This window comes from Monodon monoceros, unplaced genomic scaffold (genome assembly GCF_005190385.1).
Source record: "Monodon monoceros isolate NGI ecotype Baffin Bay Population unplaced genomic scaffold, NGI_Narwhal_1 Super_Scaffold_9, whole genome shotgun sequence".
Taxonomy (NCBI): Eukaryota; Metazoa; Chordata; class Mammalia; order Artiodactyla; family Monodontidae; genus Monodon; species Monodon monoceros.
Window position 1 is genome coordinate 47,307,365 of NW_021703786.1, and position 14,367 is coordinate 47,321,731.

Sequence of the window (14,367 nt, forward strand, 5' to 3'; positions counted from 1 at the left end):
CAGCCGCTCCGCGGCATGTGGGATCTTCCCAGACCGGGGCACGAACCGGCGTCCTCTGCATCGGCAGGCGGACTCTCAACCACTGCGCCACCAGGGAAGCCCCATTCTTTTTTTTTTTTTTTAATTCATTAACACACACTCAGAATCTACCAAGAGCCAAACCCTGTACTATACCCTTTAATACTTTTTTCTCCATTCCTCTCCAGATTCTTATTCCAGTGAGAGTCATTGCCTTTGAGATACTTACAATCTGGTAGACAGATATGTAAAGAGTTTGCTACACTAGATAATACAACTAGATAAATGCTATAGCAGGAGAAAACAGCAGGAAAAAAAAAAAAAGTGTTCCGGGATCCCACTGGAAGAAACAAGTCTTAAGCAAAACCCAAGTTTCCAGAGCTCAGAGCTGAGAAACGTTTCAGTGCAAGGTGACTGACTCTCAGAGGTATTGAAGAGGCAGCCTCCTCCCAGATGGCCTCTCACTCTTTCTCAAGTTTCTGTAGTGGCCACAACAAAAGAAAAATGTAAATTTCCTATGAGGCAATCTTATTCAAACGCCCAGGATCTGTAGTAGGGTCCTGAGATGCGGCTGCTATGGGCAAGACGTGGTCTCGGGTAAGGTGTCCAGCGTCAGGAAAATCTAAAGGGAAGGAGGTGGGACGCACCCAGAGGCCATTAAAGGCACACAAACAGGGGCGCTGGCCGAGGACAAAGGAAGCACGGAAGACCAGCGCAGAAGGCTGTTTCTCGGGGTGATGTTCCGGCGGCGCCAGCCCGCAGCTGAACTCCTGCGCACGGCACTGGGCAGGGGACCGCTCGATCGCCTGGGGAAGGGGCTGTCCTCCATACCAGTTACAATTCCCCACCCTTCACTTTAACCCCTGGGATCTCCAGAGAAGAGAAGAGGCGCACCGGGCCAGCCACCGCCCTCCACAACACGTGACGTAATCCGTGCAACCGGGCACGGGAACCGTGGGGACCCAGACCCCGTTCCGCGCGGTCTGGCCTCGGCTCCTCACAGGGTTGCCTGCGGGGTGTGCGCACTGCAGAAACCGCCGCTGCCTTCTGGGACTGGCCATAGCAGCGCGGGCCGAAGAGCGACACCCGGGGCGCCGCCGCTAAGACTCACCTCTTAGGTCCCGGAGCTCCCATCTGACCACTTCTGCGTAGCGCGCTTCCAGCCCACCCGGGGGCAGGTGTGCGCCTGCGCACCCGCGGCCGCGACCTCTCCGGTCGCGGAGGGCTCTGGGAATCGCAGTCCTTGGACAGGGGAGCGGGGCCGGCGTGAGCGGGCCTTTTGGCTTAATGGCTGGAGGGCCTCGCTTTTCTGTTCAGTTGTAGGCCCAGGGGCCGTCCAAGCCGATTTAAACGGCAGGGAAATTCCAGCCTGTGCGTGGCCTCTTTGCAGCGTTTCCTCCTCTACGTTCTGCTTTCTCGTTACATCTTCCCAGACCTGATTAAAGGGTCACAGCCGAGGAGGAAGTTACCCCCAGGGAGAAAATATCCCCAACCACCGGCCTATGCGTGTCCGTTAGTAAATAAAACACAATTCCTGCGGAGGAGTAAAAAGAAATGTAAGGTTGCAGTTTACTGGGGTAGGGGAAAAAGGACTTGTTGATAGAGGAAATCACTGCCATCTTCTTTTCCAATAATGAGAGAAATATGCGTCTCATTATGAGTTCTAGGGGAGGTAACCATTATGGGAATGGAAAAGTACAGTAGAACGTCCAGATTAACAAGGGAAAAAATAGGATGCACTAGAACTTGAGCAAACTAGTAAAAATCAGAAAGAAAAGAATCCAACTGGATCAAAAGAGGAAATCAAAAGCGAAATTACAAACTCTTGAATTCTGCAGGGGGGATCAGGAAAGCCTGAGATAAGAATTTGGACAATTCATTAGCTGTTTAGGGACAGGCAATAAACAGAACACTTCGTGGTAAAATCTATAGGACCTAGCAACAGCCATGCTTGAAAATGTATAACCTTAACTACCTCACTTGTTAATGAAAATAGATAAAAAACAATTTAAGTCACCTTAAGAAACTTTTTTTTTTGAGCTGAATTTTCTTTTTTTTTAAATTAATTAATTTATTTTTGACTGTGTTGGGTCTTTGTTGCTGCTCCCGGGCTTTTTCTAGTTGCAGCGAGCGGGGGCTACTCTTCGTTGCAGTGCATGGGCTTCTTATTGCGGTGGCTTCTCTTGTTGCAGAGCACGGGCTCTAGGTGCGCGGGCTTCAGTAGTTGTGTCTCGCGGGCTCTAGAGTGTAGGCTCAGTAGTTGTGGCGCATAGGCTTAGTTGCTCCGCGGCCAGTGGGATCTTCCCGGACCAGGGCTCGAACCCGTGTCCCCTGCATTGGCAGGCGGAGTCTTAACCACTGTGCCACCAGGGAAGTCCCAAGAAACTTTAAAATCATAGTAAAATAAACCCAAAGAAGCAAAGAAGAGTGAATCAGTAAAGATAAAAACTAATTAATGGGGACTTCCCTGGTGGCGCAGTGGCTAAGACTCCGCGCTCCCAATGCAGGGGGACTAGATCCCACATGCCGCAACTAAGAGTTCACAGGCTGCACCTAAAAAAAAGATCCCCCATGCTGCAACTAAGACCCAGTGCAGCCAAATAAATAAGTAAATAAATACCTTAAAAAAAAACATGGAAAAATTAAAAAGAAGAGATAAATTCAAATGCTAATTTCTTTGAAATGAGCAATAAAGCCGATAAACTTGTTTAGAGCCTTGTTAAGAAAAAGAAAAATTAACCAGAATGGGAATGAGAAATAGAACATAACCATAGAATCAGAAGAGATGAAAAGAATTAGAGACCATTTCTTTAGGGTAGGATATTGGAAAACCTAGATGAAATGGATGATCTTCTGGCAAAATATAAATTACCAAAATTGTGTGCACCAGCCAAATGTATATAAAACAACCCTGACTGGGGGTGGCAGGGGGTGGCAGGGGGTGGGTAAGAAGACCCCAAGAAAGTGCTAGAGAGCAATTACATTTAGATGTAACATGAAGCACCACTTTCTGGCAAACAACCTAGTTTTAAATGGGAATCATTAAAATACTTAACTAGGGGGAATTACCTGGAGGTCCAGTGGTTAGAACTCTGGCACTTTCACTTCCGGGCCCGGGTTGGATCTCTAGTCAGGGAACTAAGATCCCACAAGCTGCGTGGCACAGCCAAAACAACAAAAACACTCAACTAGAAACCAGTCACCAAGTTTAATTTGAAATAAATGGATACTTTGACCAAGCAAGCAAAATATAATATAACCTGAATTTTTTTCTGCAGTGACTAGTTTATGGTTACATCTGGAATGGAAAGAAAAGAAAGGAAATTACACATACTGTGCTCCTGTGATGACTATAGTTTTCAACAACTGCCACAAAACTAGAAAATTATAAACTCGGACATTCATTCAAACATTTATTGAACAAAAATATATATGTAAATCTAGGTCTGGGTTGGAGGAGAGGGGATACAAAAACGTAGTTCCCTGCTTTCAAAAAGCTAAATGTGGGGCTTCCCTGGTGGCGCAGCGGTTGCGAGTCCGCCTGCCGATGCAGGGGACGCGGGTTCGTGCCCCACATGCAGCGGAGCAGCTGGGCCCGTGAGCCATGGCCGCTGAGCCTGCGCGTCCGGAGCCTGTGCTCCGCAACGGGAGAGGCCACAACAGTGAGAGGCCCGCGTACCGCCAAAAAAAAAAAAAAAAAAAAAGCTAAATGTGTAGGGAGTGTGAAGAAAAAAGAACATGCATAAAAGATTTACAATGTAATAATGGCTTCCTGTAAGCTGTGAGACTGGAGAAACAAAGGACTTTGGTTTGTTCATTCAAACAAGTCATGCTTCAGTGTTTGAATTTTTCTTACAATGAACAATGTAAAAAAAAAAAAAAGCGACAAGGCATTTTCCTTTAAAGAATTGAGTGTGTACCAGAACCTGTCAGACACGTTGCCTGTGTTTAAAGAAAAAGTGAGTTTAAGCGGTGGGGACTCTGAATGCCGCAGGGGATCAGGAGAGCCTGAGATAAGAGTCAGGACAATGCATTAGCTGTTTAGGGACAGTAATTAGACCAGACCTCAAACTAAATCCCAAGCCAAGAACTTTTACTTTAGGTAATGGGCAGCCACTGGCTACTTTCTGAATGTGAGTTTGCATGTCTGTGTGTGAGATAATAAAAGCAGTATTTCAAGAAAATCAAATAGTGGTGTGTATGATGGATTAAAAAGATGAACAGTTCTGAGGCAAGTAGAACAGCAATGGAAGACCAAGGCTCAGAGAAGCCTAGTTCACTTTCACTCTCAGGATCTCAAGGTGCTGCCAGATCTGATCCAGATTCTTTATGCTAAGAGGAAAGAAAGCACATGGGGGTACAGTCTCCTTGATCACACATCCAAAAAATGGTCATGGATACCCTTCAGAGGTAATGAGGAAAAATCATTTTACCCAAGATTCTAATAAAACTCCAGAGACAGAGAAACCAGTCCTTCCAAACTCGTCCCCAGCTGTTCAAGGCCCTCTTCACCATAGGCTTAACTCATGCCCAACCATACAAGACATGGGCATAGTGTCACATGACTGACCAGAATTTTAGGTCTTCTAATCTCATAAACATCAGAGGTAGGGAGAAATTTCCTCCAAATCTTTATTTCATGAGAGATTCAGAAGCTGAAAGGAGAAATTATTTGTACTCTAGCTGCAGCCAAAGGACATCAACATATTTACCTGCTCTATTTTCAACATCCTCAACTGCTACATTCAAACCCATCCTGCTTCAGGGAAGAAATGGTTTGGAGGAAAGGAGCCAGCTCAAGAGGAGATTTAGTGACCAATGTCACTGGTGTGCTTGGTAAAGACAGATTTGATAGTGTGTTGGGAGAGAGACCTCAATGGGTTGAGGAAGAGAGTTAAGAATTGGAGACAATGTGGGAATCCCCTGGTGGTCCAGTGGTTAGGACTCTGTGCTTTCACTGCGGTTTTGATCCCTGGTTGGGGAACTAAGATCCTGCAAAAACTGGCTACAAAGGGAAAAAATGGGTTGGGGTTGAATTTTGTTTGGTTTTTAGGACGCAAGATACTTGAACATATTTGTACACATCTGGGAAGGGGCAGTGGAGAAGAGAGGTGAAGATACAGGAAGGAGATGGGATAATGGGATGCGGTGAGGTCCCAGAGGGAGTGGGATAGAAAGCACAGACAGAAAGATGACCCCCTAGATATGAGAAAAGGCAGTTCTATTAAGAAGGGAGCAAAGTTGGTTACAGTATATGAGAGATGTGTGAGGGAAAGGAATGGAAGCAGAAAATTGAAAATGTTTCTGTGCAAAGGTCTCTACTTTCTTTGTGAAGAGATCGCGTGCTAAGAAGGGCGGTGGGTGGGTGGTTAGATGTGCAAAGAGAGGGGGAGGTGTTAAGTGGTATTACAGACAATGGGAGAGAGTGCCGACTAGAATTGTATTAGTGTTGAGTGCCCAAAGGCCTATGTCTCCCTAGGTTTGTGATTTTCTTCCTCAACCCAGGTGCAGGCTCAGGAAAGGACAATTAGGACTGTCCATGGTAGTTTTCTTTTGGCCAGGTACACGTGACTGAAGAATGAGGCAAAAAGGATATTGGTAAAAGAGTGGCTGAAGTGTTGGACAGAGGTATCTAATAGGAAAGGGTAAAAACCAGGGAGGGACAATGGATAGAAAGGTCACTGGACTGGAGACCCGATGAGTTATAAGAACACAAAAATTAAACTATACAACAGTGCCTTGACTCCTTTGAAATAGTTCAGATGGTCGAAAGAGACTTTCCAACTCACTACAATTTGCCTTTTATGATATGGCATGTAATTTGCTCCCTTCCATCTTTCTTTCTTCCTTCCCTTCCCTTTCCTTTCTTCCTTTCCTTCTTTCTTTCTTTCTCTCTCTCTCTCCCTTCCCCTTCCTTCCTTCCTTTCTTTCTTTGATATCTTTGTCTGGTTTTGGTATCAGGGTTTTGTTAACTCTTCTCTAAACGTTTGATAGAATTCGCCTGTGAAGCCATCTGGTCCTGGACTTTTGTTTGCTGCCTTCTATCATGTGAAAAAGTTGAGACCTCCTTATTTTCTCTGATTATTACTGTCTCAAAACCAGTTAAGCCACCTACAGGAATTAGAGTTCACTATCATATTTGCAAGATACTTATTGATTTGACCTCTTAATACTTTCAGCTTAACGCTAGCCTCTCCAAGAAAAATCTTAATTCAACTCTATAGTGCTATATAACTTCTCTCAGATTCACTGCTAACTTTATTATTCCAAGATACAGCATCCTACAGAAGGACAAATACTGCATGATTCCACTTATACGAAGTACCGAAAATAGTCAAAGTCACAGAAGCAAAGCGTAGGATAGTGGTTGCCAGGGGTTGGGGGGAGGGAGAAATAGGGAGTTGCTATTTGGCAGGTGCAGTTTCAGTTATGGAAGATAAGTGAGTTCTAGGGGTCTGCTGTTCAACACTGTGCCTATAGTTAAAAGACTGTGTCATACACTTAAAAATTTGTTAAGAGGGTTAATCTCATGTTGAGTGTTCTTACCACAAAAAAAAAAATAAAAGAAGAAAAAAGATACAGCATCCTTGAAAATTTGTATAAATCCCCCCCACCCCCACTTTCCCCAATCCTTACCATTTACTTACACTAAGCCAAGCCCCTTCTGACTTCAAGTAGGATCAGGAAATGCAGAATCATGTAATTTTCCAGAAGGCTTTAGCCTGGGAGAATATGTTGTCTCCTTTCCTTAAAAATGCCTTAGATAATCACTGCCCATAGGAACTCCTGATAAAAAATCTATCATTTGTTGTATACTATGTGTCTAGAACTTTGCTAAATGCTTAACAAAACTGTCTCATTTAATCTTCACGATAGCCCAAGGGAGGTATTGTTATGTTGATTTTACATATGAGAAAACCAAGGCTCAGAAACATAAAAAAAAATTGCCTAAGATTACATAGATTAAAAGTGACAGAACCTGGATTTCAGTATATCAGATTCCAAAGTGCCATTATACTTTAAAATCCTACAGAAGAGATTTCCTCACAACTTCTACCCTTATATGAAAGAAGGTTAACTGTCCTATGATTTACTAGTCACTTCCTTTTCCTAATTAAACTAGCTGCTTCTGTATCTGATTTTACTAGGAATGGAAGAACAAGCTCAAACTCCCTAATCTTCTCTATATATTGACATTTATTCTAATGAGAAAACATCAGGACCATTTTCAGACTTTTGGATTAGACTCTGTCCCAGGAAGAACCATTCATTCTAGAGTTCAGGATATCACACCTATCTTATATTCCCTTGGTACAGTTCATATTATGGATAAAAAGATGGGAGAAGTTATTATATTCCTGGTGCTGCTGAAGAAGACACACAAGGACACAATTTTGTGATGATGTAGGTGCTTTACAAGCAAGTTCTTCCATTTGCAAGATTTCCCTGTGGTGTGGAACCTCTGATGATAAAGTAAGGAGTGAAAATGTAATTAAAGGCTTACCCCATCAAGGTCTTTGTGGAAAGTGTTTAGGAAGGACAAATCTGCACACAGCCTGAGGCTGAACACTCTAAACTGAATCAGATGAAAATCGCTCTTAAGAAGCTTAGAATTTTCCAAGTATTATAGTTACGATGGCTAAAGGTAGACACAACAGTATTTAAAAACAAATATATATATATAGAGACATTTTATCATTACTGTCTTCCTAGGATTCTGTGTGCTGTCTCTGATGCTAAGACCTGAGCTCTGACTGAAAGTTTCTCCATACTCATTACATTCATGAACTTTCTCTCCGGTGTGAATTTTCTGATGCCTAACAAGGTCTAAGCTCCATCTGAAGGCTTTTCCACATTCATTACATTCATAGGGCTTTTCTCCACTATGAATCCTGTGATGTCGAATAAGGTCTGAGCTCTGATTAAAAGTCTTGCAACATTCATTGCATTCATAGGGTTTCTTTCCTCTGTGAATTCTTTGATGCTGAATAAGTTGAGAGCTCCCCCTAAAGGCTTTCCCACATTCACTGCATTTATAAGGCCTCTCACCAGTATGGATTCTCTGATGTTCTATAAGGACTGAGTTCCTGCTGAAGGCCTTTCCACATTCACTGCATTCAAAAGGTTTTTCTCCAGTGTGAATTGTTTGATATCTAATAAGATCTGAGCTTCCTAGGAAGGTTTTTCCACATTCATTACATTCATAAGATTTCTTTTCCTTGTGAATTCTCTCCTGTCCATTAAGTTCTGAATCTGAACTGAAAGCTTTCTCATATTCAAGTTTTTCTCCAATATGAAGTCTCTGATGTTTAAGAGAAACTGTGCACCCACAGAAGGCTTTCCCACATTCAGGGCATTTGTAGGGTTTCTCTCCACTATGGATTCTTTGATGCTGAATAAGAAGGGAACTCTGCTGGAGGGCTTTTCCACATTCGCTGCATTCATAGGGTTTCTCCCCAGTATGAATTCTCTGGTGGTTAACAAGATGGGAGCTCTGACTGAGTGCTTTCCCACAGTCATTACATTCATAGGGTTTCTCTCCACTGTGAATGCTGTGATGGATAATAAGATCTGAGCTTTGATTGAAGGCCTTCCCACATTCATTACATACATATGGCTTCCCTCCACTATGAATTGTCTGGTGCAGGATAAGGTTTGAGCTTCCCCTGAAAGCTCTTCCACACTGATTACATTCATAGGGATTCTCCTTGGTATGAATTCGTGGATGTCACATGAGATTGGAGCTCAGCTAAAGTCTTTGCCTCAGTCACCACCAACATAAGGCTTCCTTCCCGTGTGAATTCTCTGACATATAACCAAGTTAGAGCTCCTGGTGAAGACCTTTCCGCATTCGTTGCACTAACAGCTTCTCTTTACGGTATGGATTTTCTGATGCTGAGTAAGTCCTGACTTCTGTTTGAAGCTCTGGCCACATGCCTTGCACCTATAGGTTCTTCCCTTTGTTGAAACTCTCTGATGTGTAACGGTTGGGGTCAGATCACAAATTCTCAGTTTCTTATCAATGTCAAGCTTTCCTTTCTTAAGGGTAATGCTCACTTGGCTGAACCCCTTTTCCTCAAAAGAAGAGTGTAGCAGTCCAGCCTCTGCTGAGTTTACCTGTTGCCTCTCCAAGCTGTTCTCACTTTCCCTGGGTCCTAAGAATTTAGATCCACGGGGTATTTGTGCTGGGTGTCCTGATCCTGTTTCTTCAGAAATTTCCTGCTTTAGCTTCCATTCCTCCTTCTCAGTTTTCTTTTCATTATCTGAAACATGAGTTAAAAGTATAAATGCTGTGATGGATAATCAGATCTGAGCTTTGATTTAAGGCCTTTCCCACATTCGTTACATATATATGGCTTCCCTCCACTATGCTAGGAGAAAAGAAATTCTTAGAGGGGGAAACAAATGTTCAAAGTAAAACATTTCTATGATTGGGTTAAGCTTCTAGATTCTCAAAAATGTGTTATAATCTGGGAAAGAGAAAGGCTTCTAAACCTAACTTTGGTCTCTATGGTCTATAAAAGCAGTTCCCAAACTCGGCTGATTGTCAGAAACACACGGGAGAGCTACTGAATCAGACTTTGAGTCCACATCATTCTCTCGGCAAACTGTCTTTTTCCTTTAGTACCTTAGCTCCTGGATCGTAAAATTTCCTTTATGCAAAAGACCAGCCCTGTATTAACTAGATTTCTTTAGTTCCACTTCCAAAATCTTAGAAAAGAGAATCAGTTATCCCAGTTTAGGTCAAGTGTTGACTTTGACTGTAATCAGTGGTGGTAGGGGCTAGGGGGTATCACACAGGATAAACTTGGTTGCTGGGAGCCCACCTCTGGAGGTGAGAAGGGCAGTTAGATGGATCATGGTGAGCAGCCTTGATACTTCAAGAGTTGTTTATGACATATTTTTCCTGAGAGGTGAGACCCTTAGTTACAGTTTCATCTTCTTGGCCATTTAGTGGATATACCCAATAAATAGGGAGAAGAATGGCAAGTAGTTTTATCTCAACTGTCAACCCTGAAGGACTGAAAAGTAATTGCCTCAAAGCACCACTTTAAATGCAGAGGCTGTCTCTGGGCCCAGTAAGAACACAGCACTGTGCTGGATTACATAAGTCTGTGGGGAAGTATAGAGAGTAGTGGAGGTAAAGGAAGGATGGGTGGGCTTGCTATCCCTTCAAAGGAGCAAAGTAAAGATGCCAATAGAACTTGGAAGAGATTACTCTTTAATAATAAACCAGCAAGTATCAACATATAATGGCTGAAATTATCCACATGCAGAAATAACTCAAAGAGGTAAGGAAATCCTGGAATTCCTAAGTCCAATCACGGTTACCAGGACCTGGTTTCAGAGGAGCACTGGATGGAGTATGATTATAATAATCAAGACAGGGGAACTTAATCAATTATCTTAAACCTGACATGAAGAAACACTAGGTTTCTACATCTAGAAAAGATGGACTCAGAGAGCAAAAATGTGCCTGTGCCTCCAGCACTGGTTCAGGGGAGGGTGCTCACTCCAGCTCATGGGGATATTCTCTGTCCCCTTGGCAGACACCTGCCCTCCTCCCAAGAGCACGTAGATATACCAAGTGATCAGAGCAGGATGACATCTGCATTAATATTACCTGACAATGCCCTTGCTTTGTTTCCATGCCCACTAAGCAAACTTTTCTTTTCTTTTTTTTTTTTTTTTTGGCTGCCTTGGGTCTTTGTTGCTGCGTGCCGGCTTTTCTCTAGTTGCGGCGAGCGGGGCCTACTCTTCGTTGTGGTGTGTGGGCCTCTCATTGGGTGGCTTCTCTTGTTGCCGAGCACGGGTTCTAGGCACATGGGCTTCAGCAGCTGTGGCGTGCGGACTCAGTAGTTGTGCCTCGCGGGCTCTAGAGCGCAGGCTCAGTAGTTGTGGCATGTGGGCTTAGTTGCTCCGTGGCATGTGGGATCTTCCTGGACCAGGGCTCAAACCCGTGTCCCCTGCTTTGGCAGGAGGATTCCCAACCACTGTGCCACCAGGGAAGCCCTAAGCAAACTTCTGATTAGAATTTACCTTCCTCTATAGGTTTTCCTAGATAGAAAATGTGTTGACAGCCCACTCAATTTCTGATCAGGCAGTTGTATTTTCCCCTGTTTTTTATACCACTTTCTTGTGGTTTGGGTAGGTCTATTTCCCTGGCCTGAATAATTCTGGATAGGTACACTGACAAAGTAAAATTTCTGGACCTGGAAAGTGTAGGACCAGACCCTGAAATCTGGTGATCAGAGCATAAGGCCCAGCTAAAGAGCCAGCTGGACTTCCTGAACAAAATCTATATCTCACAACCAAATGAAATGGTGAATATTTTCTCTTGGAAACCAGATTGTTTCTAAATTTACAATTCTGAAACTGACATGTTTTTCTAATATTCTTGTCTCTGGTAATGCCTTGCCCCAAGCTCCTAATCTTACATTATTCTTGAATAATTTTTCCCTACTGTGCTGCATTAAATGGTGTCCCCCTAAAATTCATGTCCACCTGGCACCTATGGATGTGACCTTATTTGGATATAGGGTCTTTGAAGATGTAATCAAGTTAAGATGATGTCATTAGGGTGGGCCCTGAATCCAATATGACTGGTGTCATTATAAGAAGAGGGAGGGCTTCCCTGGTGGTGCAGTGGTTGGGAGTCCGCCTGCCGATGCAGGGGACGCGGGTTCGTGCCCTGGTCCGGGAGGATCCCACATGCCGCAGAGCGGCTGCGCCCGTGAGCCATGGCTGCTGAGCCTGCGCGTCCGGAGCCTGTGCTCCGCGGCGGGAGAGGCCGCAGCAGTGAGAGGCCCGTGTACCACAAGAAAAAAAAAAAAAAAGGGAAATTTGGACAGAGAACCGGAAGTAAGATAACCATATGAAGATGGAGGCAGATATTAGAATTATGCTGCCACAAACCAAGGAACCCCTAGGGCTACCAGAAGCTGGAAGAGGCATGAAAGGATCCTTCCCTAGAGGCTTCAGAGGGAGCACGGCCCAGCCAACAGTTTGATTTTGGTCTTGTAGCCTCCGTAGCAGTGAGGGAATAAATTCCTGTTGTTTTAAGCCACTCAGTTTGTGGTAATTAGGAAACTAATACGCTTACTATGAAGTCCAGTTAATTTTCCAGAGAAAAATGTCATTCTTTCCATTCCCGTAATTTCTCCCTGGCACCACTCATGGCTTTCCAGATTTCAGTAGATTACCATAAGAGACTGGAGCATAGTCATTAGGAACATGGGCTCTGGACACAGGCTGCCTTGTCTGCCTCTACCATTTATTTGCGGTGTGACCTTCAGTTACTTAACATTTCTGTGCCTTTGTTTCCTCATCTGTCAAATGTGGACAGTAATAGCATTTAAAAGAGGTTTTGTGGGGATTAAATACATTTAAAGTGCTTAAAATGACACCTGGCAGAGTTAGCGCTCGATAAATAATGGATAGTTTAAATTTTGTTACTTGGTTAATGATCTTGACAGCAAGATTTTCCCGCTTCAGTTCAGACTGGACAATGCTGTTAGTTATGCATCACTTTCGTCATGTTAATCACTGTTCAGAAACCTTTAATTCTGTTTATTACTGTGCCAAATCTAACTTACTTTAGTTGAGTGCAGGAATTACTGCAAGGCATCAGGATGTCTCATTTTATTTGCTAGAGGCATTTTTTGCGGTTGGGGGTGGGAGGGACGAGCACTGGCGCAGTGAGCCTGACTTTCTAGATAATAGTTCAAAACGGAACAGAGACAGTTCTGTATCCCAGAGGGATTCAGAGGTCTGTGATGCTTGTTCCAAATCCAAGAAGCCGCCAACCTGACCCTCATCCAACCCAGAAGAAACTTCGTTTTGCGAAGGTCACAAGGTCCCCATAAATAACTCTTGGAGTCACTGAAGAAGCTCCTTACCCAGCATGACCTTGTCCCCTTCACTCTCCTGCACTCGGTTCTCGCGGAGACCGCCTTGTGCGTGGACTGGCAGCGCACCCGGCCTGGCCGCATCCCGTACGGTCTCTGCTCCCGTAGATAACAGCCCTGGAGGCGCTGAGCCAGGAAGGGCCATCCTGCCTACCTGGGCTGAGTGGGCCGCCCGGAGGATCTCAAAGCTGCGGGCTGGGGCTGCGAGCGGGAGACCACGGGATGAGACCGTGACTGACTGGGGCCCTGGCGGCTGGGCCAGACCGTCGGAGCCAGAGACCTGAGCCCAGGAGCCCAGCGCCGCACGCACCGCCACTACGGGGCCTCTCCGCCGGGCCACCCTCAGTGTCCCCATCACTTAATGCTACCTCCGCCGCTTCGGCCATTGTGTCCCCACCACCCCCACCAGCAACTTGTCACGGGTGGAGCCGCGGCCAGCCAGGGGAGGCTCGGGGTCAGGCCAGCCCGCCCCTCGCCCCGCAAACCCGGGGCGCAAGAACCGGACGGCCACCAAGTCCAGTCCTCCGGTCTTCCTAGACAAGCCCGGGGAGGGGGGACGCCGCACTTCCACCCACGTGAGCTGCAGTCTCCTCCCCAGTCACTGAGCTTGCAAAGATGCAGATCCGGTCTTTGTCTTGGGTGTGCTCCGTCTAGTGTGGTGACTAGAAAGTTAAAATTACTGTGTTGTGGTGGCTGTGGCCAGTGGGAACAGGGTGGAAGCGCTCAACTCCGACTGGGTGTGTGTCAGGGAAGGCGACCGGGGAGAATGAGGTGAACGTGAAGGAGTTGGGAGACAGTACTTCAGTGCCTAAGAAAATGGGCTTTGGAGTCAGGCAGTCCTGGGCTTGAATCCCAGTTTCTTCACTTACTAGTTTCGGGTCTCTGGGCAAATTACGTCGCCTTCTTGACCTTAATTTCCTGTGTAGAAAACGGGGATAACAGTAGTACCCACCAATTAAGACTGAGCCAAAGAATGCAAGAGGAAATTGGTGGTAAGTCCTTGTCACAGTACCCAACACATGGGAAGTACAAAAAAAATAGTGGAGCTAGGTAAGGAGGGAGAGAGCCCTCCTAGCAGAGGGAACAGCTCGTGGAAAGGCAAGAGGGTAGTGCCTAGGTGCTTGGGGAACTGCAGATAGTTCAGAGGTAAATGTTGGGTTTAAAAAGGTGAGCACTTTGCAGAAAGGTCCCCACTGCAGTATCATGCCTCTCCTTTGTGCCAGTTCCAATGGTTGTAATTTAACTTAAGATTCTAATTAGGGCTTCCCTGGTGGCGCAGTGGTGGAGAGCCCACCTGCCGATGCAGGGGACACGGGTTCGTGCCCCGGTCCGGGAAGATCCCACATGCCGCGGAGCAGCTAGGCCCGTGAGCCATGGCCGCTGAGCCTGCGCGTCCGGAGCCTGTGCTCTCCCCAACGCGAGAGGCCACAACGGTGAGAGG

At 45.4% G+C, this 14,367-nt stretch overlaps 2 protein-coding genes across 2 annotated transcripts in view; both read right to left on the reverse strand.

Annotated features, from left to right (window-relative positions):
• Window positions 1–2,006, reverse strand: part of ZNF232 (zinc finger protein 232) — an 8,573-nt gene extending 6,567 nt beyond the window's left edge. The window contains exon 1 of the mRNA XM_029211186.1: window positions 1,130–2,006. The gene's annotated coding sequence lies outside the window, so the exon portion shown is untranslated. The remainder of the gene's footprint in view (window positions 1–1,129) is intronic.
• A 5,191-nt stretch (window positions 2,007–7,197) lies between these two features.
• LOC114888747 (zinc finger protein 345-like) lies at window positions 7,198–14,367 on the reverse strand. The gene is given in 3 exon segments (XM_029211155.1): window positions 7,198–8,766; window positions 8,769–9,281; window positions 12,918–14,367. Coding segments are annotated over 3 exon segments (1,986 nt in total). The 5' UTR covers window positions 13,282–14,367; the 3' UTR covers window positions 7,198–7,657.